General features: G+C 45.5%; 1 protein-coding gene across 1 annotated transcript in view; it reads right to left on the minus strand.

Moving 5' to 3' along the window:
* The window catches only part of BLMH (bleomycin hydrolase), a 648,489-nt gene extending 636,952 nt beyond the window's left edge, over nt 1-11,537 (minus strand). Inside the window, exon 1 of the mRNA XM_069615257.1 lies at nt 11,348-11,537. Coding sequence (XP_069471358.1) covers nt 11,348-11,357 — 10 coding nt within the window. The 5' untranslated portion in view covers nt 11,358-11,537. The remainder of the gene's footprint in view (nt 1-11,347) is intronic.
* Nucleotides 11,538-24,707: the final 13,170 nt, after the last annotated feature.

Raw genomic sequence — 24,707 nt, forward strand, 5'->3', positions numbered from 1 at the left:
AGGCTCCAGGGTGCCAGATACACCAAGGGAGTGCAGGGGGCGGGGGCAGTATTATACCCACCCTTGCAGAGACACTGAAGGAGGGTGCCCATCCAGGACCCAGATGAACCAGGGTTGGGGTGGCACCTGGCGAATAGAGCACCATTGTGTAGGACTCCAAGGGTGAGGACAGAGCACTCAAGAGGTGAGGTTGCAGTAGAACAAGCCGGGTAGCAAGGCAAGATCTGGGCTGATAAATCTTCAGGGGAAAGGATTAGAGTTGCAAAGATCCCGGGAAACCCTTGAAAGATCCTGGGGGTATTGCCTGACCGATTGGATGACCAGGTGCAACCAGAGCACGAGAATTGAGGGAGGAGCACAAGAGACATCTGCGTGCAGAAGCGGCTGGGAGGAGGAGCGAGCCCTAGGAGGAGGTGAAGGCCAGAAACAGACTAAGCCAGGGGTGCGACCAGAGAATGTAGATGGGACCGAAGAAGAAAACTCCTGCATCCGGGCACAGTGGAAAGGAATCACTCAAGCCACTCTACATTTTGGAGCTCAGGAAGAGAGAGCAGGGGGTGGGGGCACAGGGGGGCGTTAGGGGAATAGCATTCACTAAGGAGGACTTAAATGCTGCACTTGACAAATTCAAAAGTGAGCTCACAGAGACAGTGAAGATGGAGGCAGCCAGCATTATAGAATATCTTTCACAGGCAGTTGCGGTGAACCGAAGGGATATTGATAGTTTAGTGGAAAAGACTGATGGAAGTGGAATGTCACATCACTGTTTGACCAAGAAGATCCCCAACCTGGTACAACAGGCGCAGAGTATGGAAGAGGGGGTGAGGATGCTAGAGGAAAAATGCGAGGATCTGGAAAACAGATCTCCGAAGGACAATATTCAGATTAAAGCCCAATTATTTGATGATCTATCTCAGGCGGCATTAGCGCAGCAGAGGTCACTTAAACCCCTCACGGAGGAGTTCAATAGAAGGAAGTTGAAATACCGGTGGATTTTCCCAACAAGGCTGCAATTCCGGACGGGGAATGAGGAAAAACAGTGTTGCAAGTGGAAGAAGGACTAAGGATGCACCAAGATCGACAGTGCAGAAACATTCTGATGCAAATCGGAGCCTGGCCAGTGGTGGACATCTTCGAAACAAGGTAAAAGGGCCTGACCAAACTCGAACAGTCTACGGGGGGCTGTGACCCAGCTTAAGTAGAAACCCTGACACAGTGGGTGTGCAGGTTGATGGCGAAGAGAGAGAGGGGGGAGAACTTGGAAGCGGGGAGTGGGGCGACCGCTGTGTGTTGTTTGCAAAGGGTGGACACTTCCTGAACCTGGATGGCGAATACAGGGACAGTTGTGTTTCAATTACATTGTCCAAGTCTGGGGAACGAGGGCTGGAATGTGCAGTGTAGCGAGGAAGCATGGGAGGACAATGCATTGGAAGGGGCAGAATTTATTTTGAGGGATTGGCAATGTATTAGATTTGTCGAATGTAAGGGGAACAGCCCGAGCAAGAGGCTGGCAGTGTTGAGAGAACTCAGTAAGTGGAATGAAGGGATTGTATGCCGGCAGGAAACCCATCCTGCTGAAGGGGGATGAGGAGAGTTTAAGGAGTAGGGGGTATCCGGAGCAATATCATGCTACAGCGGGGAGTAAGAGGGCGGGAGTGGCTGTATTGTTCCATAAATCTGTCTAGACTGAGTCTCAGTAACAAGAGGCACGGGAGGAAGGTACGTGATGATAAAAGAGAAACTGGGTGCCCAACTATATACGTGGGTTTCATTCTATGCACAAAACCAGGAGCAATTTCTGGAGGGGTGTCTGACGGAATTAGGTGGGTTCGGGCGAGTACGTGGTGGCAAGGGACTATAACCCAGCCATGGATGCTTCTATGGATCAGTCGAGCGGATTGAGGGGGCATGCAACAGGGACCATGTCTAAGCAGCTGAGGGGGATGATTGAGGAGATGGGCATACAGGACACGTGGCAAATTCACCACCCGCAGGACAAAGACTTCTCCTTTTACTCACATGTGCACCACACATACTCCTGGATCGACTACATCTTAGAAACGCAGAGGGGAGTGCGGGCGATCATGAGGGTTAATGTAGGTAATATGAATATTTCAGACAAGTCATGATGGAGTGGGAGGGAGGGGGACTGCAGGGAAGGTACTTGGGGTGGGTGGAGATTGGAAGATTACCTTCTATGGGATAAAGGGATGCGGACTCTGGTGGAGGATGAAATAAATGTGAGAGCGGATAAAGAGGGAGGGCGGGTAATAGGGGAGCAGTGGGACAATTTTAAGAAGCATATCAAGAGTGTTTTGATCAGTGCGTCGAAGGACCTAACAGAGGCTCAGAAAGCAACGGAGTGGGGACTCGAACTGGAGATAAGGAGGTTAGCTAGACAACAGGCTCACCCGAGGGGACAGCTCAAGCACCTCGTTGGAAGGTTGGTAGAATACCTTATTGAAGTGTAGACAGACCTTTTACGAGCTTGGGAATAAAGTGGGAACGGCCCTAGCGAGACAGTTGTGCATCAAAGAGCAGAGGGATTTTATAGCCACCCTGGAGAACAGGGACAAACTAATAGTGGGGACGAAAGGGGGTTAAAAAAAAAAAAGGGTGGGTGATTGATGGAGGAGTTCTTTGCAAACCTTTATATAGAGGAACAAAGCTATATTGAAAAACAGGCGGCATATCTGGCAAGGTGGACTGGAGTGCGGCTTAACGAGGCCTAGAGAGAGCAGCTAAAGGGCCAGATTACATGGGAAGTAGTGCAGCAGGTGATCACCTGGCTGAAACCACAAAGTAGTCCTGGAGAGGGCGGGCTAACATCTATCATTTACACGGGTTTCAGCCAACAACTGCAGCTGTTTGGCGAGGCTCTTTAGTGAGTTTCAGAAGGGTGGCAAGATAATGTCCTCCATGGAGATGGCCCACATTGCCTTGATCCCGAAGCCGGGGAAGAACCACAGTTGGCCTCTTTGTACAGACCGATTGCACTCATTAATGTGCCAAACTTTACAGTTACAGCAGCTGGGCTGGAGGGAGGGTTACCATATTTGATTTTGCAGGACCAATTCGGGTTTATTCAGGGGCGGAATATTTTTGACAACATAAGGTAGGTGCTGCATATAATTGACAAAGCTGCAATGCAAGGGGGTTAGGGGGAGCCAGTACCGACATGTTTATTAACGCTCAACGACAAAAAGGCATTCAACTAGGTAAATTGGAACTTCATGTTTGGGATACTACATACAATAGGGGTTGGGGGGAACCGCACTTTCTGCAAACGGTTCAAGCAAACTACCAACCCCCGAAAGTGAGTGTAAAGGTAAATGGTGTGCTGACAAACCCATTTTGATCAGGAGGGTAACCAAATAGGAGTGCCCCATTTCACGTGGTGATGGAGCCATTTCACACCGAATAAGGGAGAACAAGGTGATACACAGAGCCAGGAGGGCAAACTCACATCACAATATCAGTATGTTCGCAGACATGATTCTCAGGGTTACCAAGCCAGAGCACTCGCTCCCAGCAATAATTAAGGAAATAGGGGAGTTTTCAAAGTCTAAGGTTTTAAGACTTTTATAATTTGTTTATAATATTATACGGTTAACTAAGTCTGAGATACTGAATTTTTCAGTGGGGAAGGAGGAGCAAGAGCACTTGGTGGAAAGAGCAGACTTTTACAAGGTGGAAAGAATTGTTCATCTAATGGCTATGGAGGATAGCCATTGTGAAGATGAACGTCCTTCCCCCGCCTCCTCTACCTATTTCAGGCGCTGACGGTGCGGGGAGAGTTCTACAGGATATACAAGAGGACATCATGAAATTTGTTCGGAACAGAAAGAAGCCATGGTTTGGAAGGAAGACGCTATATAGAATTAAGCAGCAGGGGGCAGGATGAGGGAGATGTCCGGATGTGTTCAGATACTACCAGGCGTTGCTGTTACGAGTCCTGGCAGAATGGGGAAGAGAGAACAATGGGAAGCATTGGGTGGGCATGGAGCAGGTGGTAGCGGGAGAATACATATGGAAGATGGCTGGGTTGAAGAGAGAGAGGATAGACCGAAAGGGCTGATGCAGAACCTGATAACGAGGAACACTTTAGGAATCTAGGATACATTGAACAGGTTTCAATTAGCGCCCTGGCCATCGCTGGGGACCACCATTTTAGAAATCCTGCTTTCACTCCGGGAATGGAACAGAAGAGGTCTAGGCGGTGGATAAACGGGGGTGGCGGTGAGAGAAATTAGAGACCTATACGAGGGGACACAATTTAAAACCTTTGAGGAGTGAGATGACCGAGTTGGAGGGGTTAATCATGACGAGTCTAACCAATAGGGGACGGATCTCCGCCATTTATAAAATTCTCCTAGACAGAAGGGGCCGGGGACATCTAGGGTTGACGTGCAAATGGGATGCATGTACGGGAAGGGGTTTTCGGATGAAAAAATGGGGTCAAGCTATGAAGGGGTAGTTTGGTCCGTATTCTTCGGCGCAGCACCAAGAGCTGCAATTTAAGATACTGCACAGGTGGAACTTCACGCCTGCACGGCTTCACAAGATGTAAAGCTCTAACTATCCTTTGTGCTAGCGGGGAGGTAACTGTGGAGCATGTGTGGTGGGGGTTGCCCGCAACTTCTGCATTTTTGGCTTGAGGTGAAATCGAGGGTCAGGGGGATACTAGGGTTTGAACTGGAGCTTGATGGACCTCTTGCGCTTAACAGGTGAAGAGGAGTGCAGTCTGGGAGGGAGAACAGGGGCACTATGTGCAAATCTGATTGTGTGTGCCAAACAATGCATAGTGAAACAGTGGCGACAGAAAGAATACTGTCAATGATAGTGTTTTTATGCAATATGGGACACCATTAGTGTGGAAAAGATTACAGCAATTGCCCGAAACACAGTAAGCAAGTTCTGCAGGGTTTGGTCGCCCTCTCTTAAGTACGCTCTGAATGATGGGACTCGGTTGTATAATTAGACAAGATTACGAACACTTGGCATCCTTCAGGAGGAGGGCAATGGGTAGAGCACAGATGGGGACATGAAGACACCTAGACTGGGCCGGGGGGAAGGGGTGTGAGGAGTGGGGGGTAATTTCATTGGAAAGGTGGATATAGTTAATGTTAATTTTTTGTTTATGTGAATCTGTATGGAGGTGAGCGGTGGAGTGTAACAAGAAATCAAAGCTGCTAGAGTTTTTATGTGGATAATAATTGAAGGAATGGTAAAATGTGTATGCAAATGACACTTGAATAAACATTTGGTTGAAAATAAAATGTCCAGGACCTGTATGTGAGCAAGGTGAATGGGCAAGGGGTTGTGGTGCGACACTCCAGTGGAGACTCGCCCTGGGGCACCGCCTCCAAGGACAGGTGAAGGCTTGGCAGAGGCACAGCAGACTGGCATTAAATGCGGTCAGCTACTTGCAGATTCAGCTTGCGTTCCCAGAGTCCAGATTGTCCAGCTCTCTCCCGCAGATGCTAATATACACAGTAATCATAAACGTAGAGCAAAGCGAGCCCTGGAGGCCAACTACAGCATATGGTATTGCAGTAGATTTGTAGATGTAAAGACTTGATGGAACTATTGGTCACTACTTTGCGTAAACATCTAGTTAACTTTGTGTATTCGTTATGTAAGAGGAAAGAAAGTAAGACTAAGCAGAGTGGACAGTGTAACAGTTAGAGAACTGGGAAAACTAGGTTAAATATTGTAGTTTTGCAGCCATCTGACTTTCAGGGTAGCTGGTATATAGCAACAGGGTGATGAGATAGAATGTCAAGGATTGACAGCTCATGGGTTGAGCACCCGTTGCAAAGAAAAAGCAACCACTAGGTCACAGAACTAGGTTTTCCATCAAAAGCATGTTGTGTGTTCATGTACATTTTCAAAAGTGTTCACTCGTGAGCATAATGCACTTTCCCCAAAAAAATGCAATATAGTTTGCCTATGAGATTGAGAAACACAAACTTTACTGAAAAACATGGAGACAATGCAGTGTTTTACAGTAGCAATACTGTAATTATGCATTATGATTTTTAATAAGGGAATTGCAGGCTATCTTTTTTAAAATAAAAAGTGAACACATACTGGTCTTTGCCAGACAGTATATAGTTAGCTTAATAAAAGTCTTTCTAGTTTGCAATTCTTTTTTTTTTAGAAAGAGAACGGTTCTTGCCTAGACTGCCACACAGGCCTGTGTCATTCTTTTCAGTGGAGAAGATTACTGCTACACTCTCTTCTCGATTAGCCTCTTTCAACTTGCAGTGAACATATAAAGGAGGGTGCAGGGATCCCCGAGGCCAAGAGAGGAATGCTTAGTGAGCAATACTTTCACTGAACAAGGCGATTCCAATAGCTAGCTTTGCTACACAAGTGTCAATTTAATTATCAAACCTAGAGAATTGTATAGCAAATTACTATACGACACTGCTTATTTTATGCCTATTTATGCCTTGAAACATAATATTGTACCCCTCTAGGTCATAACCATACAACCACCTTAACCACTGCAAACTGCTCAAACTACTCCCCCTCTAGGTCATAATCATGCAGCCATCTTAACCACTGTAAGATGCTCAAACTACTCCTAAAAGAGGATCAGGAAAAGGAAGCTTTCCTTACAGGTTACAGGAACGAATTTCAGAAGATGTCAACTGACATGCACATATATCCAATGCCAGAATGCAGAGAGAGAAAAACACTGTATGGTACAAAGCAAAAGAGTGCAATATGGCTTTATCCCCCTTGCTGGGGGGAGGGGTTGGACATGGCCGTTAAAAGGCCTGCTAGCCTAAGTCAAGGAAGGCCCCAGCGAAGCAAGTACCTCGGTGAGGCCTGTGGGTCGTAACTGACGATGTCCGTCGTCCACCCGCCAAGGGGGTGAAAGCCATTTACAGCCTGGGGTTTATCAGGGGTGCAAATGTTCGGAGATTTAAACTGCTTACACAAACAATCTCCCGAGGGGGAAACAAAAAATGGCCGCCGTAGCCATATGGAAAAGGGACTATGGGCCTCATTACGACTCAGGCGGTAAGGGTTTTACGGCGGCGTAAACAGCGCCGACCCTTACCGCCTGTGTACGAGGTCCCTTAGCGCCATGGTGGATTTAACACCTGCTTTTAGCAGGTGTTAAAATCCATGGCGCTAAGGGACCATGGAGTTAATTACGCCACCGTAATTTACGGTGGCGTAATTAACGCCTTCCCCACTCCCATTATGCCCTATGGGGCAAAATGGGAATGGGGAAGGGAAAATGGGAAAATGGGGATTTACCGCCCCGCCAAGGTTGGAATGGGCCGTAAATCCGCCTACCACCATGGCGTAAACATAGTTTACGCCATGGTGGTAAAGTCACGGCCCAGGCGGTAACTTACCGCCTGGGTCGTAATGAGGCCCTATGTCTCTTTTCCATTTCTATGGTGGCAAGGATCAAAAAGGAGCGCAAGTACTAGAGCGCAAAGCTCTGGTGCAACAGGTAAGTTGGGAGGGAGGGGGCTTTTGGTTGGTTTTGGGGGTGGAACAGGGGCAACAGGATGAGGCTCCCTGTTGCCTCACCACATTAAAAAAAAATAATAAATGGCGCCACCCGGGGAATGGCCTCGGGTGACTGAACAGCAGGGCGAACAATTTATATTCTCACCCGCTGTTAGACACCCGATTGGGTAATGGCCCTTCCCCCGGTGCAAATGAAATAACGACAATGATTCAATAACCCCTAGCATAAGAACCACAAAACAGATTCCAGATAAATACTAGTATTAGCACATGGAAGTCATTACTGACCTCCTCTCAGTCAATTTTTGATATTAACTGCATTCCAGACATTGATTAACCTCAAAAACTAAAAAAGTCTGTCTGCATTTAAGAAACAGCAATCCAATTTCCAAGCAAGATTTTTTTTCAGCAAAACACTTTAACCTAATTTAATATAGCGAAAGCCAAAACAAGGACCAATGCTTTCACTTCTTCAAAGAAAAAAAGACACTTTAACATTGCACCTAAAGCAAGATCATGCTAAAACGGTTCTAGTTCAACAAAGTTTGCTATTCAACTGCTTACCTTATAAAAGCAACAAACTAGTTATTTTATATATTAGCATCTGGGCAAGGGCGACAGCCAAGCACAGAGCTTGGAACATGCGCCGACAATGCTATTGTCAGCCTTCGTCCCAAGCCACCGGAAAGGCTGCTTCCCCCACCCGCCATCTTCCCCTCTCCAACCCTGTTTTTTTTCTCCCCTGCCCCCCATCCAACTTACCTGATTGGACCCACCGCGGCTCCTGGCCCTGCTCCTGTTCCAGTATGGCTGACATGTAAATGGAAGAGGAGCTTCGTAGCCCTGCCTTCCAATTTCATGGTGGCCAAGTTGGTATAGTAAAATACTTTACTTTTTTTTTTAAACCCTTAGCAGCCATGTTGTTCACTACAGGGGTGCTAACGGCAATATGTCCCGAGGTGGTGGGCCAAACCCTGTAGGTAACGGCCCGCCACCCTCGTTAAGGGAGGCTTGCGCCATAACTTGGGCAGCGGGTCGTTACCTACAGGGTGGGACCGCCACCTCGGGGCATATCGCCTCATTACAACCACTTGTAATTTGCCAACACATTTTGTGTACTTTAAGCATTAAATTAACATGTTTACTTCACCACAACTATAACACTTTAACTACCACTAGACTACCTATGTGTCAATAGCCTTATAGAGCACAGGAAAAGTCATGATCACTTCAGATAATGACCCCTTTTGCAAATTATGCCCCTCATCTTCGCCACTGGACATTACTTGCAAACGGATTATCCCAAGATAAAGATCTCCCCCTCTGTCTACAAAGCTATATTAACATGTCAAAAATGTTACAGCTTATTTCCATGGTGTTTCAAAGATATTGGACTCCTGGTACATGGACAAAAATCATCAGTTTAGCAATACATCACAACCTTGTCAACTCAGCAGCCTTCTGAGTCTCACCAATGAGTGAGGCTCGCCCTGAAGCACCCTTGCCAAGGCCACTGAGGCCAGATGACAGCGATCAATGGCTAGGGCCAGCATCAAGGCATTTCAATTGAAACTGGCCCTCACACTTTGGGCTACTCACAGTAACTGAACAAGAAATCTGAATGGTTTTTCTCAATTGACGTTTAAGGGTCTCAGGCACCTGTTGTCTACCTTTCTTTATTCTTCTGCGAAGAAAAGAAATCGGACCCTAAATCTCCACCAACAGCTTAGCTTTGTTTCGGATTTTGACACAAGTGGATGCTGTGGGCATGCACGTATTCACTAATGAAACCACATTATTATATCCAGGGGATACAAAATACAGGGAGCCACTATGGAAAGGGGGTACAGGTGGCTTGGGTAATGACCACCTGCCCTAAACAATACATCATGAGGACGCGCAAACAGGTATTTTGAGTCACTCGGCGTTGGTCTTCATTGGGTGCACCTACACGCTGTAAATAAAGCTCCCTCTCCTTCAGTTTCTAAATTGCTGTCTGTACACACGTTTATTTTTTCCACTTAGGATATACTAAATTCCATCAGTGGGTACAGACCTTCAGGCCAGGACGACAAATAGACCCAATAAAAACTACTTCCTTCTTTAAATAAAAAACAACATTTTGGGAACATAAGAACAAACTTTTTTTATGACACATCTGCGACGGTGATTCAACCCTTGTGAGCACAATAGTCCACACTGGCCATCCTTCTCATTTCACCTATAATAACCCAACAGTAAAAAGACTGCAAAACTGCGCTGGTCAATGGACCGGCTCTTGTCGGGCCCAAGATCCGGCATCAGATGTCTGGCCGGATCTCAGACCTGACAAGACTTCATCGAGCCGCAAACTTTGCAAGGGAAGCTGGGAGTTTGGTGATCTAATCCGCCTGTCCTCCTTGCCCCAGCGGTCACTCGCGCATTTTCATGCTGTGCTCAGCCTATTTTCTTTCTTCTGGCCTGAAAGGGACACCACTGGAATCAATGGGCCAAGACTATCACTGGGGTGGGGGCCATCACTGTTAAAAGCAGGCTTACACACTCTTGTTTCCCAAATGTACATCTTAAACTTTCACAGAAAAAAAAAGTCATTTCCAAACTCAAAAATGCTGCTTGTACTTGCATTGCCGAGGTTTCTTTGAAATGTGTTTCTTTTTTTGGCAGACTATCACACAAATACCGTGTAATGATCGAGCCCCATCCTTTGTGTTTTATCACAGGTTGTATTTATAAAGATGTTATATGCTGAATATAAGCAAGCAACCAGCCCATCCCCTAGCCAAACATTTTATAGGACAAGTTTTTTTTTAACAAGGAATTGACCAAAGTCATACGATCAGCAACCAGTTTTTAATAAATAACATCTCAAACGGTCTCTCAGCCAGCTGAGCTACACTGGTACCCTTCTACTGTAGAGCGTGTCTGTGGATCCCTTCATGTACTAAAACAAATCACTATATTTTGGCTGCACCACTGCCATTGAAGTGATTTAAAGTGGAATTGATGTAAATTGTGGAGTTTGGGAAGAAGCACCATGAAATAAAATGCACCATTTTAAAATGATTATTTTAAATCGTTCCTTAAGAGAGGAATTCAAATGCCAGCTCCGCCTCCACCCTGGTGGAACTGTGTTCCATTTCCACCACTGCTGCAAACCACTATTCATATATACTCATTTGAACGTCCTCGTGGGGGGAGGGGTCAAATGTTTTAGCAGCAGACTGCTTGCCTGCGCGTTTCTTTAGTCGCTCGATTTGTCCCTAGCGCGAGTCACCCCTCTGCGCTCTTGACACGAGCTCTTAAAATTGCCCCATAGTGTTTTAACGTGGATGACCGTGGAAGCCACGCAAGCACCCCAAATGCGCAAGGACATTTTTAAATTGATCCCCGCGACTCTTTAGCCTGGATATCGACATGGCAGGTTCTTAGGCACAAAACAATCAATAACGTGTCACAACCACGCCGCTTGAGATCCAACGGCTCCTCGTGAACCCGAGCCTTGACACAGGGATCCCTCTTCGCAACTCAGCCTAGGGAACCCTCGCCAACCGCCTAAGCAGAGTAGACCATCGCCAACTCTACACGAGCATGGATGTGTCAACACACCCAGTCCCGAAATGTCTCGCCTCTGCTCGGGTTACGATGGCCCTGACCAACCTATAGAAGTCAGTTAGTCTGAACTCTAAAGACAGCCATGTTAACCACGTATGATAACTAGGGGCCACTTGGCACGCCCTACGTTGGTTGGCACTGAACACTCCCATTCTAGGCGCCCAACAATGGACATTTATCAGCTCATTTCCCTCGACACTGCATGTATTATTCTACGTTATCCAAAGGTTCTCACCGGACTCCATGGCTCTCAACTATGAGGCGCTTTCCGTTCTTAGCCGGCAAAAGAGGACAAGGTGTAGAAGCATAGAAAGGAAACCGGAAGCTCGTACAAACGCCGGTTCCGTGCTATGGACATGGATGACGGACTGAACCCACAACCATGGTGGAATAGGGCAGGGGCCCAAAGCGGGGGGCATATTGGAATGGGACAGATTGGCGTATAACTTGAAATAATAAGTCGACCCTGCCACCTTCTGGACATTGGCAGAATATGCTTTATCGTTGGTGTAACGGTTTCCCCAAGACCCATTACTATGCCATGAATGCCGACCTTTGACGATTGGCATTTTGGGGTTTTAAAAATAAAGAGTACCCAGAGTAACAAGTATAATTCAATTGCCCTTTTTTAATCTCCTTCTTTTCTTTCACAAATACAGGATAAAAGCCTCATTGTGTGTTAGGCGGTAAGTGCTAACATTGGCGGTAATTGAGTTACCGCCAATGTTACCACTACGCCAAATTATGAGTTTGTGTTTTGAGTGGAGGATTTACCTCCAGCAAAACCCTGGAGGTCAATCTTCCCACTTCACGCTGAAAAAATCAGTAGAATTGGCGGAATTACCACTACAGTAATTCTGCAAAAAAAGACCCCACTGGATCCAATGGACACAAAATAAATGGGGAATTACACCGCCACCACCACTTGTAAACAGGCGGAAATTCCACCTGACCAAATGGCGGTAACGGTAATTCCTCAGGGCTATTTTTTGGAGGATTTACCTCAGATTTTCCGCCTAACTCGTAATGAGACCCAAAGAAGTCAAAGCTACGCCTGAAAAATCAGGGCTGCCCGCACACAGAGAACCAACTACGAAGTATGAAGTATTCATGAATATAACAATTCAAATTTCAAATTTTGAAAGTCATTTCCTACGACCTATTTGCTCCATCACTTACTTGACCAGCCACCCACATGCCTACCTAGCCAAGTGGCACACCCATTTGGAATGGCACTTCTGAGCCTTCACATTGCCCCATACTAATTGGGCATGGGTATACACTCAACGTTCAGGCTCCACCTCCATGGCTAGAGGCATCGAAAATTAGGAGGCTCACTCATTATACTCTGTATTTTAACAAAGTTTTTTCTATTTTGTCTGTTTTAATGTGTTTCATTAAGGGTCAACGTCTCCCACAGACTTTCAGATCTACAATCAAGCTCTTATGAATTGTACAAAGTTTTACCTGCAAGAACTACTGAATGATAGACAAAAAATTTAAGCATTAGTTCGTTCCAGGTTTTTATTTGCAATATTTAGTGCGCCCTGAGGAAGGCGACTACTGACTCGCTCAATGGAGCCAGATAGGTTGAATTCGCCGAAACTGTTATGATATTTTAAGATCATGTATGCACAGTAGGCACGTAGCACTTTTTTTGCATTTAGTACTTTATTTCTTTGTTAACAACTTGGCACTTAGCACTTGGTTGCACTTAGCACTTTATTCAATTGTTAACTATTTGCCCTCTCCACTCTCCATAGCACTTTGACTATTTGGATGGAATTTAAAATGAGACAGCGATGCTTTACCTTGAGTAACATGAGGTTACGAATTGTGGCAACTAAACTGCTATTGAATGGCTTGAGGCATTAGATTTGACAAGTATTTTATAATCAATTCATCGATTTTATTGTTGATTTGATGTTTATATATTATGCAATTTTATAATGGTAATAAATTACTAATTAAAAATGATAATGTGAATATTTATGACTGGGCTCTCCTTTTCTTCCTCGCCTCTATTTCCATAATTGAGTACTCAAATTAATACAGTACTCCTCCATGTGAACTCCCTTTTTCCCTTCGGGATCTTTTTTTGTAATTTTGTTGTTCCCCAGTTCCATGGTATAGGGGTTACCCATCCGTTGTGATATATTATTGGTGCAACTTCGTGTTGCATGGGTTGTTCGAAATTAGAGACAATATTTTGGGCTTCTTATTTTTGTCTTTTGTAGATGTAAATTTATTTGCATCACCAGTCCTGTTTGGGTGGCGGATCGAAACAAACACATTTTTCGGCACCACTTCTGGACCAACTTAGGTGAATATATATATATATCCCCAGGTTTTATTTCCATGGCTATAGGCATCGAAAATTAGGAGGCTCACTCATTATACTCTGTATTTTAACAAAGTTTTTTCTATTTTGTCTGTTTTAATGTGTTTCATTAAGGGTCAACGTCTCCCACAGACTTTCAGATCTACAATCAAGCTCTTATGAATTGTACAAAGTTTTACCTGCAAGAACTACTGAATGATAGACAAAAAATTTAAGCATTAGTTCGTTCCAGGTTTTTATTTGCAATATTTAGTGCGCCCTGAGGAAGGCGACTACTGACTCGCTCAATGGAGCCAGATAGGTTGAATTCGCCGAAACTGTTATGATATTTTAAGATCATGTATGCACAGTAGGCACGTAGCACTTTTTTTGCATTTAGTACTTTATTTCTTTGTTAACAACTTGGCACTTAGCACTTGGTTGCACTTAGCACTTTATTCAATTGTTAACTATTTGCCCTCTCCACTCTCCATAGCACTTTGACTATTTGGATGGAATTTAAAATGAGACAGCGATGCTTTACCTTGAGTAACATGAGGTTACGAATTGTGGCAACTAAACTGCTATTGAATGGCTTGAGGCATTAGATTTGACAAGTATTTTATAATCAATTCATCGATTTTATTGTTGATTTGATGTTTATATATTATGCAATTTTATAATGGTAATAAATTACTAATTAAAAATGATAATGTGAATATTTATGACTGGGCTCTCCTTTTCTTCCTCGCCTCTATTTCCATAATTGAGTACTCAAATTAATACAGTACTCCTCCATGTGAACTCCCTTTTTCCCTTCGGGATCTTTTTTTGTAATTTCCACCTAATTATTACGCCAGCCCTTACTAGTATACGGTTTACTACAAGCGCAGTACTGTTCACTGATGCCTAAGGGACTAGCAACAACACCCTTGAATGTCGAAACTAGTACACCCTGTTAATGTGTTTATTGATCACCCTAGATAGCCGCCAGTTTCGCGCTGCTCAATCCAACTCAAGTGCATCAGCCCATCTTGCCTATCCTGAGCTGCATATCGTGTACTAGCTTACCTACCATTGTGCGCCAGCCCATCTTGCCTATCCTGAGCTGCATATCGTGTACTAGCTTACCTACCATTGTGCGCCAGCCCATCTAGCCTATCCTGAGCTCCATATCGTGTACTAGCTTACCTGCTATTGTGCGCCAGCCCATCTTGCCTATCCTGAGCTGCATATTGTGTACTATCTTACCTGCCATTGTGCGCCAGCCCAACTTGCCTATCCTGAGCTGCATATCGTGTACTAGCTTACCTGCCATTGTGCGCCAGCCCATCTTGCCTATCCTGAGCTGCATATCGTGCACTAGATTACCTGCCATTGTGCGCCAGCCCATCTTGCCTATCCTGAGCTGCATATCGTGCACTAGCTTACCTGCTATTGTGCGCCAGCCCATCTTGCCTATCCTGAGCTGCATATCGTGTACTAGACTACCTGTTATTGTGCGCCAGCCCATCTTGCCTATCCTGAGCTGCATAGTGTGTACTACCTTACCTGCTATTGTGCGCCAGCCCATCTTGCCTAGTCTGAGCTGCATATTGTGTACTAGCTTACCTGCTATTGTGCGCCAGCCCATCTTTCCTATCCTGAGCTGCATATTGTGTACTAGATTACCTGCTATTGTGCGCCAGCCCATCTTGCCTATCCTGAGCTGCATACTGTGTACTAGTTTACCTGCTATTGTGCGCCAGCCCATCTTGCCTACCCTGAGCTGCATATTGTGTACTAGATTACTATTAGTTCATAGTATAATTGCACGTGCCTAGTCCATTTAACCTCCAGCAGACTGCCTAATCCACACTTGTCCATGCAAGGCCAGGCCCCAGCATAACTTGCACCAACACACTTAGTCACTAATTGCCCACGAACATAATGAAAACTTCCCTAAAGCATACAGCTCACTTTGTACTGAGCCTCCTTACTATCATGGCACCTGCACCTGCTGCCTCTTGCCCACCTAAAGACAGAACCATGAGACTAAGGGGCAGACTGTCCCATCTACATGAACCATCATCCTACTACACATTTAGGGGCTATACCAACCTAAGTAACCCAACAAACAAAGGTTCTCAACACCCCAAGCCCGCCCCTCTGCCCCTAGGCGCCTCACCTACCAAGCAGCTACTATCTCAAGCTGCGACCTTAACTAAAAAGATGCAACCCTCTACTACCTCACCAACTAGCACCCTTCTGCTAAATGGTTCCCTCGTCAATGCTAGATCCATGGTTGCCCACGCTACTGAGATCTCAGACACCCTAACTAACGAGAACCTAGACCTGCTATGCATAACTGAAACCTGGCTCCATGAGGCTGCTGGCCCTGCTATTATGCTAGCAATACCAGACAGCTACCAACTGCTAAGAGCTGACAGACCCAACACCAAAGGAGGTGGCTTAGCTATTATCCACAAAGCCAACCTGCCTATCAGACTAGCTAGTACCACGCCACTCCAGTCCTGTGAACTCCTCACTGCCAAACTCCAACTCTCATGCAAAAATACTCTCACCATCTATGTGATCTACAGACCACCTGGACCACTAGGTAATTTCGAGGACGACCTAACTAGTATCCTGACTAACAATACAAAAGACCATGCGCAAATCCTACTATTAGGAGACTTCAACCTTGGTTTCAATGACTGCAATGACAAACATGCCACATCTGTTGCAGCACTACTGCACAACTATGGATTAATGCAAAAAGCCACTACCTCCACTCATTCTAAAAGCAGGACTCTTGACTGGGTTGCTGACCTGAACTGCAACATCAGCATCACTAGTATAACTCTTCAAATATGGACAGATCACCATTTAATCTCATTCTCTGCCTCACTTGACCTTACCCATCCTAAGCCGATAATAATGGCCCCGCCACTCCCCACTTGAAGTAAAAAAGACATCACAGCAGAACAACTCCTTCCACACCTCCTCCCCACCCTTAACAATGTAGACAATATTACAGACCCATCCTTAATTGTGGAAACCTACAATAATACCATGACCAGGGCATTAGATCTGATCGCCCCCACCAAAATCCGTAAAGGCAAACAACTCTCCCACCTGAATAACTGGTTCACACGTCAACTGAAAGACCTTAGAACTCATAAAATAAAACTGCAATCTATATGGCGACACTCGCCTACTGAGGAGAACAAAATCAAGTTAGCCACCCATGCCAATCGATATAAAAAGGAAATCATTAGTACAAAAAAGAACACTTACAATGACAGAATAACTAAAGCCAAATCTGACACTAAGGAATTATTCTCCATCTTGCATGAAATGGAATCGACCATACCGCAAACTGATAATACTCCCAAAAATAAACTGTGCTGCACTAACATACAAATGCCCTGGCAGGAAAAATGTGCTCCTTCAAACCAAAATTGCAATTAAAAAAGCTACCTTGCTATTGCCACCGGAGTCCACTCCCAAGGCACAGCCCTCCCTAAACCAAGCCAATAACACTCCTCACTCCTTTAGCTTCAAACAAATAACCATACTAGAGACAGAAAAAATGATGCTCTCCCTAAAGCTGTCTAATTGCAAAGGAGATAACTGCCCTCCTGAAATCCTAAAAGATGCAGCGAGAGACCTAGCTCCCTTCATCTCAAAACTGATCAACGCCTCCTTTAAGACTAACCTAGTGCGCAATAACCTTAAACAGTCTTGGGTTCTACCCCTGCTAAAAAAACAAACTCTCGACCCATCCATCCCGACAAACTATAGACCCATCACTACCGTCCCATTCCTACTCAAAATTATCGACAGGGTAGCCTACCTGCAAATCCAGGATTACCTTGAAACCAATAACCTTCTAGGCTCACGACAATCTGGCTTCCGTCCCCTTCACGGCACTGAAAAAGCCCTGATTGATCTTAAGACTCAAATTGATGAGTTGAAGGATAATGGAAAATCAGCTATGCTACTCCTCCTTGACCTATTGACAGCCTTCGACCTGGTAGATCACGCAGTTTTATGCAATCACCTTGGCTCCGCTGCCCATTTTTCAAGCGATGCCATAACCTGGGTTCAATCCTTCCTTGCTAACCGGACTATGAGAGTCTTCTCCCCCCTTGCAGCTGCTGATCCCATACAAGTCTCCTGCGGTGTCCCCCAGGGATCATGTGTGTCTCCTACTATGTATAACATCTTTATCAAACCCTTGTTTGACAAGTTGGATAGACTGGGTGTCATCTACACTATGCAGATGACACTCAGATCCTCATCCCCCTTTCGGGTAACTTCTTGGAAGACTCAGCTTTGGTAAATAAGATATATCTCCTCATTCAGGCTTGGATGGCATCCCACGGCCTCTGTCTGAATGACGACAAAATAGAGATTCTGATCCTCGGCACAGAGACAGCGATTAAAAAACCAGACCCTAACTATGCCTTGTTTAACATTGACAACAATGTCATCAAAGTGATGACTGCAGCCAAAACCCTTGGGGTCTATCTGGACTCAGCACTCACTTTCAAGAAACAAATTAACTCCCTAGCCTCCTCCACAGCCTATACTTGTAAACTGATCCGAGCATGTAGGCCATTCCTAACGGAGGCCAGCTGTATTACCCTAGCTAATGCACTTATCATATCCAGATTGGACTACTGTAATGCCCTACATGCTGGATCTAACAAGTATATCCTTAACAAACTCCAAACTCTCCAAAATAACGCTCTTAGACTAGCCTTAAACATACCTAACAGAGCCCATGTCTCCACCGCCAGAAGGAACATCCACTGGCTAAAAATCAAAGACAGGATCACCCTCAAAACTCTCTCGCTCACGTCCAAATGCCTCAACAATATAGCTCCTCCCTACATAGTAAACAGAATCAACAAGAGAATCTCAAACCTCCCTACAAGAATGACTAATGCCTTCACCCTGCTGGTGCCTAGATGCAAAAAGAGCACAGCTGACAGCACCAGCTTTCCAGTCACAGCGGCCCAAACCTGGAACAAACTCCCCTTAGAACTCAGAAAGGACCAACCTTACCCTAGTTTCAGGCATAAGGTTCTCTCATGGATACGATCTAATGACATCTAATGTGATCCCCCTCCCTAATAGAACAACTCGTCCTGAGTGACACCTTCCTGACTACGCCCTTGCTAACCTGTCCCCTAGGGACCCCGACCTCCACTGCTTGTATCCAGCTACCTCACTGGATCCCTCTGTGACTACAAACTATGGTTGACTGTTACTCTGATCTTTCATGCTTCCGACACCTGGCACTCAACTGTACAAGTATATTCAGACTATAACGTTGTTGAACTGTTCTACGGCCTATTTCTTTTGCTTCCAACACATGGCATTAACTGTACAAGCACATGCAGACTATATTGTCGTTTAACTGTCCCTACTGCTTATTTTGTGTGTGTCACTGTAACCAAGTTCTCAAGTATCCTTGTAATGTTTGCGCCCGGCTACCTGCGGGTTTGGGACCCCTAAAAGACACCAGGGCCTAGGGAATGGTAGGTGATCTGGTGGGTAAGAAGCACATTGGCACCCTTGAAAAGGTTTCCTTCAAGTATATTTCTGTATTTGTTTCAAATTATTTTGGTTTAATAGCCATAGGTATTAAGGATGGTTTTAATGTTAAGCTTGGAAATCAATCCAATACTTTAACAACAGCCACTTCTGCATCCATCAGCATTTTCCCACTACAGCAGAACATACAGTTAACATGTGTTCTTTAACAGCGCGTTTACACCAGTTTATACTTTTGCAGAATTATTCATACTACCCAGTATAAATAAGGCATATCTGTGAAAAATCATGTCACAGAACAAATCGTGCTCATCATAACCAATCTGCCTAGGCAAAAACTTCCATCATCCACTGAATTACATTAAATTGAATAATATCACCTGTTGTTATAGGCCTTAGAAGGGATAGAAATGTGGCATGAAGCGTTATACAAGAACACACAAATTATAGCACATCTCCTCATATCCTAGATGTGCTCATTCAGATGCCCTTTGTCCCTCCTTTGAACATTGGCACGAATAAGGGGGCATTTCTGCACAATTAAAGGTGCATCCCGAATTCACAAACAGAATGAGCTAAATGAGCAGAAATTAGAGTCATCCCAACAGACGCAGGGGGAGGCACAAACTATGACAGAGTAATTTCTGACCCTGTCATGATTTTTTCGTCAAGTGGCACAGCTGCAGTTTGAGCCGCAGCGGTCACACTTGCATTTCCATTCCCCAAACAGCGATGAAAATGTTTTTTTATGAGCATTTCACAGAGATGGGCCTCTTTCTGGGAAATGTGCTCCCAGCAACCACGTGTTGGCTAGGAGCCTGTCATACAATGTATGCAAAGGGTCTAGACGGTGCATCTTTGAGCTATTGTCCAGCCCCTCCTGAAATGTGCAAGTCACCTTTGTGAATAAGGTGACTTGCTTATTTCAGCAATGAGCGCAAATGAAAAACGTATTCCGTGCGCTTTTTTCATTTTTAAGAATCTGCCCCAAAGTATCATAATATGGCAATAAAAATTATTGTGTCAAGAGATTAGGTTTACCTGATTTCATGTGTACAAAAAATACATGCATCAAGATTCCTGTGCCAGACTAAATGTCAATCAGAATGCCTGTAGTACTGCTATACCCATCTGAGTTTTGAGCTCAGGAGCAGATTACTGGTGCTTCTTTTCCATTATAGAGATATACAGGAATCTCATGCATTTATGGGAATTTCTAAATAGAACAATATTCATTTATGTTACAGAATGCCTGCTATTACAAAGGTGACATGGATCAATAACTAGGCCAAGGCAGAATTGCACCATATTTTGGAAATGTAGTACAGGGTGGTCAAAACATCAAATGGGGACTGTAAACCAAACTGAATAAGTACACTCGTGCCCTTGGTCCCTCTGGGTTGACAAGCAATGTGGGACAGGTTTGCTCTCTGCCCTCTGCTCAGGAACTATCCCTTAAACCTCAAACTAAGGATTAACAGCCTCCTTTGTTCCACTTCCTTTCTCCTCATTCCTAAATTTAAGCACTTCTCGCACCCTCCTTCTGTGGTCTGTTTAGGGCATGCTTAGGGTCTTTTCTCTTTGGTTCTCAATCTCAGGTTAGAGCGGTTCTGGCATCATTCCTCCTGCTGATCCCTCTTAATTTCTTCTCCATCTTCTTATCTTTTTTTCTCAGTTTCCTTTTCCTTTCCTCTTCAACCTCTCGTCTGTGGTAAACAGGTTTTGCCTCCCTTGAGTGGTGGACTTTAAGTGGGCCTTCTTCACCTCCCTGCCCTAGACTGCTACCCTCTTCACAATCTCTCTGTACTCCTGCTCCGGTGCTGCTCCTCCTTGCCTCCATGCTATGTTCTCGTGTGTCCTTCACTGTGGCCTTGACACCGTCAGATAGGGGTACCAGCCCTACCCTCTGGGTTGGGTCAAGTATGCCGTCTCATGATACTTTCCTGATATTTCTAGCTACAAATTCACACAGATATATCCAACCAACCTCTTCCTGATCTCTTAAATTAACATCCTCCAGATGTCAAGTAACCTCCTCCCGAGCTCCTAAACCAACCTCTTTTTGTTCCATCCCAACTTTGTGCAGTTGATTCCAAACAATCTCATCTCTGTCTTATCTCCCTCTCTCATCCCCAAACTCCTCCTCACTCCATTCTCCCTCCACAATCCTTCTTTTCTCTCGAACTTGTTCCAAACTAGGTGCTAGTACCTACACCAAATGCCCACACTGCTAGATTGAGATTCTGACGTTATGTACCCCTGTGCCTCCCTCAACTTGGGTTGGGTTTCCTATGAGGGTCTGCACCTGTGGAAGTGACTGATCAAGGGGCTGTGATTGGCTATTCCTAATTGATCCACCAGTGTGTGGTTTGAAATTTGGGGGCTTGACAAAGCCTTTAAAAGGCTGATCCATCGTTTTAGAGTTTAATCATGTCTACTGTGCAGCCCTACACTCCTCATAATCCTTCCCTGGTGTAACAAGGCTAGGAAGCATTTACATACACTCTGCCGACATTCTGTCATGTAGCTGGAGCGGATGACTTTAGAACTCATACTCTCAACCCACTGTCACTCTTAGCACCTCCATGAGTCCACTCCAGATGCCAAGAGGACGGGCAGACCTCTGGGGGCCCTGGGAAGACAGGAGGACAAAACAAGGGATGGCAGAAAATAACATGATCTTCATGGATCCCTGTAACAAGAAACACTTGTGTTATAGTGACTTGACTTTACCATCATATGACTTCCCCAATTTTAAGAATCAAAATGTGTACCCACCCAGGAGAGAGCAAAAGGCTGCCTAGCCCCGCTGGCAACTGCCTGAAAATCCCCCATATCCCTTATAATATATAGGAAGGGGAACAATAGGAAAAGCCACACCATTAGTGGGGAAAGATCTGGCACACAACCACACACATTACACTCCTTTAAGGACCACCAGCAAGCAAGCCTCAATGCTGAGCAGATATCCATCGGGGAATAATCACAAAGAGCTCAAGGTAGGGGAAGCGGGAGGTGCCAAGCTCGTAAACGCACCTGATGAGCTACAGGAATGCAACAGTGCAGGGATCCAGTAACAGAGACTGGACCAGAGCAAGAGAGCAAAAGATTGGGAAGTGTGATGAAACCATTAAGTTTGCCACCTCTCCCCAAGTGGGAGACATCACCTTCAGGAGTAGGGAGGTGAGACTGATATGCTAAACACACCCTAGGGGACAGGGTAAGCGGGAGCCCTCTGCAGGTGACTCCCCCTTAGAGGGCAGAGATCTCAATAGGGATACACATCACCATCTCTTTTCCCCTATTACTAACAACTTTATAGGGTATCTAAGGGCTAAGGTTTAAAATGAGCACATACACCCTTTTGTAATGGCTGACTTGGCTTCTGACATGACCTGTATCCAATCCCTTGTGAAAACCTAGGGGGAACGAGTGTTCTGACCCCCCGGAGGAGTCTCATTAGGACAACCAATCACAGTAGCTCCTAAACAGATGCTGCTTAGCTTAACCTCGCCAAAATACCCAGAAGAGGTGTGGCTTGGTGGAATAGGAGAACACCAGTCCTGGCGGCAAGACTCAAAAGGTGTGCAGCAAGATGGCACTGTAGATCAGACAAAGCAGTCAGGAGAGGCTGTGAGGCCGAGGAAGCAGACCCTTGGCAGACCGACACAGGGTCCAGGTAATACGTCACGTAAGCAAATTTGTGAAGACCGAGCTGTAGGACCAAGGAAGGTGACCCTCAGGAGACCGAGGCAGAGCCTAGTTGAAGAGTTTCATAGTGGCTCAGTGACGGTAGGAAGACCGGAGAGATCTATCGCCACTCCTGAGGAGCACCTCTCGTCGCAAGCAGGGCTCAGCTGTAGAGGGGGGCAGGCGAAGGCGAGAGAAAGAAGTAAAGAAACCTGCAGTGGGGACAGAGAAGTAATATCCTAGAGGCGGTGAGTAAAGAAGAAAGACGCCGCACAGTGGGACGAAATAGAGAACTCCCCAGAGTGGGGAGAAAAGCAGAAAAGCCCAGAGTGGGGAGGTAAAAAGAGAAAAGCCCCAGAGTGGGGAGAGAGACCGAGAAGCACCCCAGCGTGGGAGAAGCACAGAGGGCCCCAGAGTGCGGAAGGAGACAGAGAGACACCCCAGAGTGGGGAGAGAGAAAGAGAAGAACCCCAGAGTGGGTTGTGAAAAGGCATGGAGCCCCAGAGTGGGGAAGAGACTGATAGAACCCCTGGTTGGGGAAGAGGTAAATGGACAGAATCCAAAAGATAGGAAGAGAGACAAAGAGCGAGGCCTGGACTGGAGACCTCTGGGCAACAGTCCAACCCACCAAGAACTGGATATTAATTTGAACTTGAACTGTGGGCACAAGAGGTTGCTAAATAGGGCAGGGTTGGGGATCATCAGTCATCAAATGGAGGACTTATTTAGTTTGATTTGACATCCCTTCAGCAGCCTTGTGGCTTTCTTTTATAGAGTAGTGCTTCAGTTTAGGGAAAAACGATTTTATTTGTCTGACTTAATAAACCAACCCTTAAAACAATGTCCAGTCACCCGAGTCCTGTTTCTGACCTGCCACAGAAGGTATCTAAGAAATGGGGAACCAGAAAAAGGAAGCCCAAAGAATCAAGGAGAGTGGCTAGGCAGACGAGGAAAGGGCACACAAATCACACAAGGACGATAAGAGCCATGCCTCAAAGGAGGCTCCAAAGAAACCAGACTCCCGGGAGAAGGAAAGAGTTGTACCTAGGAAAACTGCAGCCAATGGATCCTAACGACTGAATGACTTGTCAAGTGTTGTTTCTACCATTGATTCTCCATTTAAACTGTCTGTAATTCCTGACTAGGAAGGAGTCGTCCTGTTTCTTATTGTAACTGCTAGCAGCCATCATACAGTGGAGTGAACTATATTCCACGTGGCATTTCCTTCAGATGTTTCCATCTCTGCCATATCTCCCGTTTATCCGTAGGATCCAGTTCCCTTACAACTTTCTGGATCCTGACACATTACACATGAAGGTGAGCCAAATGAGAGCATTTTTGATTTTGGCACTGTTTCCTTGCTTGCAATTTTTGACTTTGCATGGCTGGCAAACAAACGCACTGTCAATTTGCAAAGTGGACTCCAGTGCAAGTGCTGTGGTAAGAATTGGGATTCCTTTGATGTCCGTGCACGCTTGTTGCGTTAGTTCCATAACAAAATATCTTGTGCCTTTGATGCCTGAGCAGACTCGCAGAGCAAGTGCCATAAACAAAGTAATGTGCCTGTGATGTCCAATTGGTCTCGTGGAACAGGTGCTGTAAGAAAATGTAATGTGCTCCTAATGTCCCAACGGGTGTTCACTACTGGTGCAGAAGAAATTGAATTGCTTCCCTACATAGTGTGGTTCACTCACATAGCTCAATTCTCTTAAAGGGACTGCATTTACAAATGACCCTGCTCCAGGAATGCATAACGTACTCTCTTAGGGAACGGAGAGAGCATTATTTCACTTATTAAATGCTGTTTTAGATGCGGAGGTGTAGGTGGTGTCTCCCGCATGTGTCCTTAAAGGGATTTATGTGATGGTCTCCTTTCTTAGGGCGGGGACAAAGTGTGGCTGACCAGGGGACACTCACCTTGCAACCCCTGGGCGATCATCCACTAGGTTGCGGAAGCCCCTGCGCCCCTTGGTCACCCTCTGGATGTCCCCAGAATCAAGCAGGGGACTTTGTCCCACTGCTCATCGGTTACAAAGCC

The sequence above is a fragment of the Ambystoma mexicanum genome, chromosome 9 (genome assembly GCF_040938575.1).
Source record: "Ambystoma mexicanum isolate Mex_15411 chromosome 9, UKY_AmexF1_1, whole genome shotgun sequence".
Taxonomy (NCBI): domain Eukaryota; kingdom Metazoa; phylum Chordata; class Amphibia; order Caudata; family Ambystomatidae; genus Ambystoma; species Ambystoma mexicanum.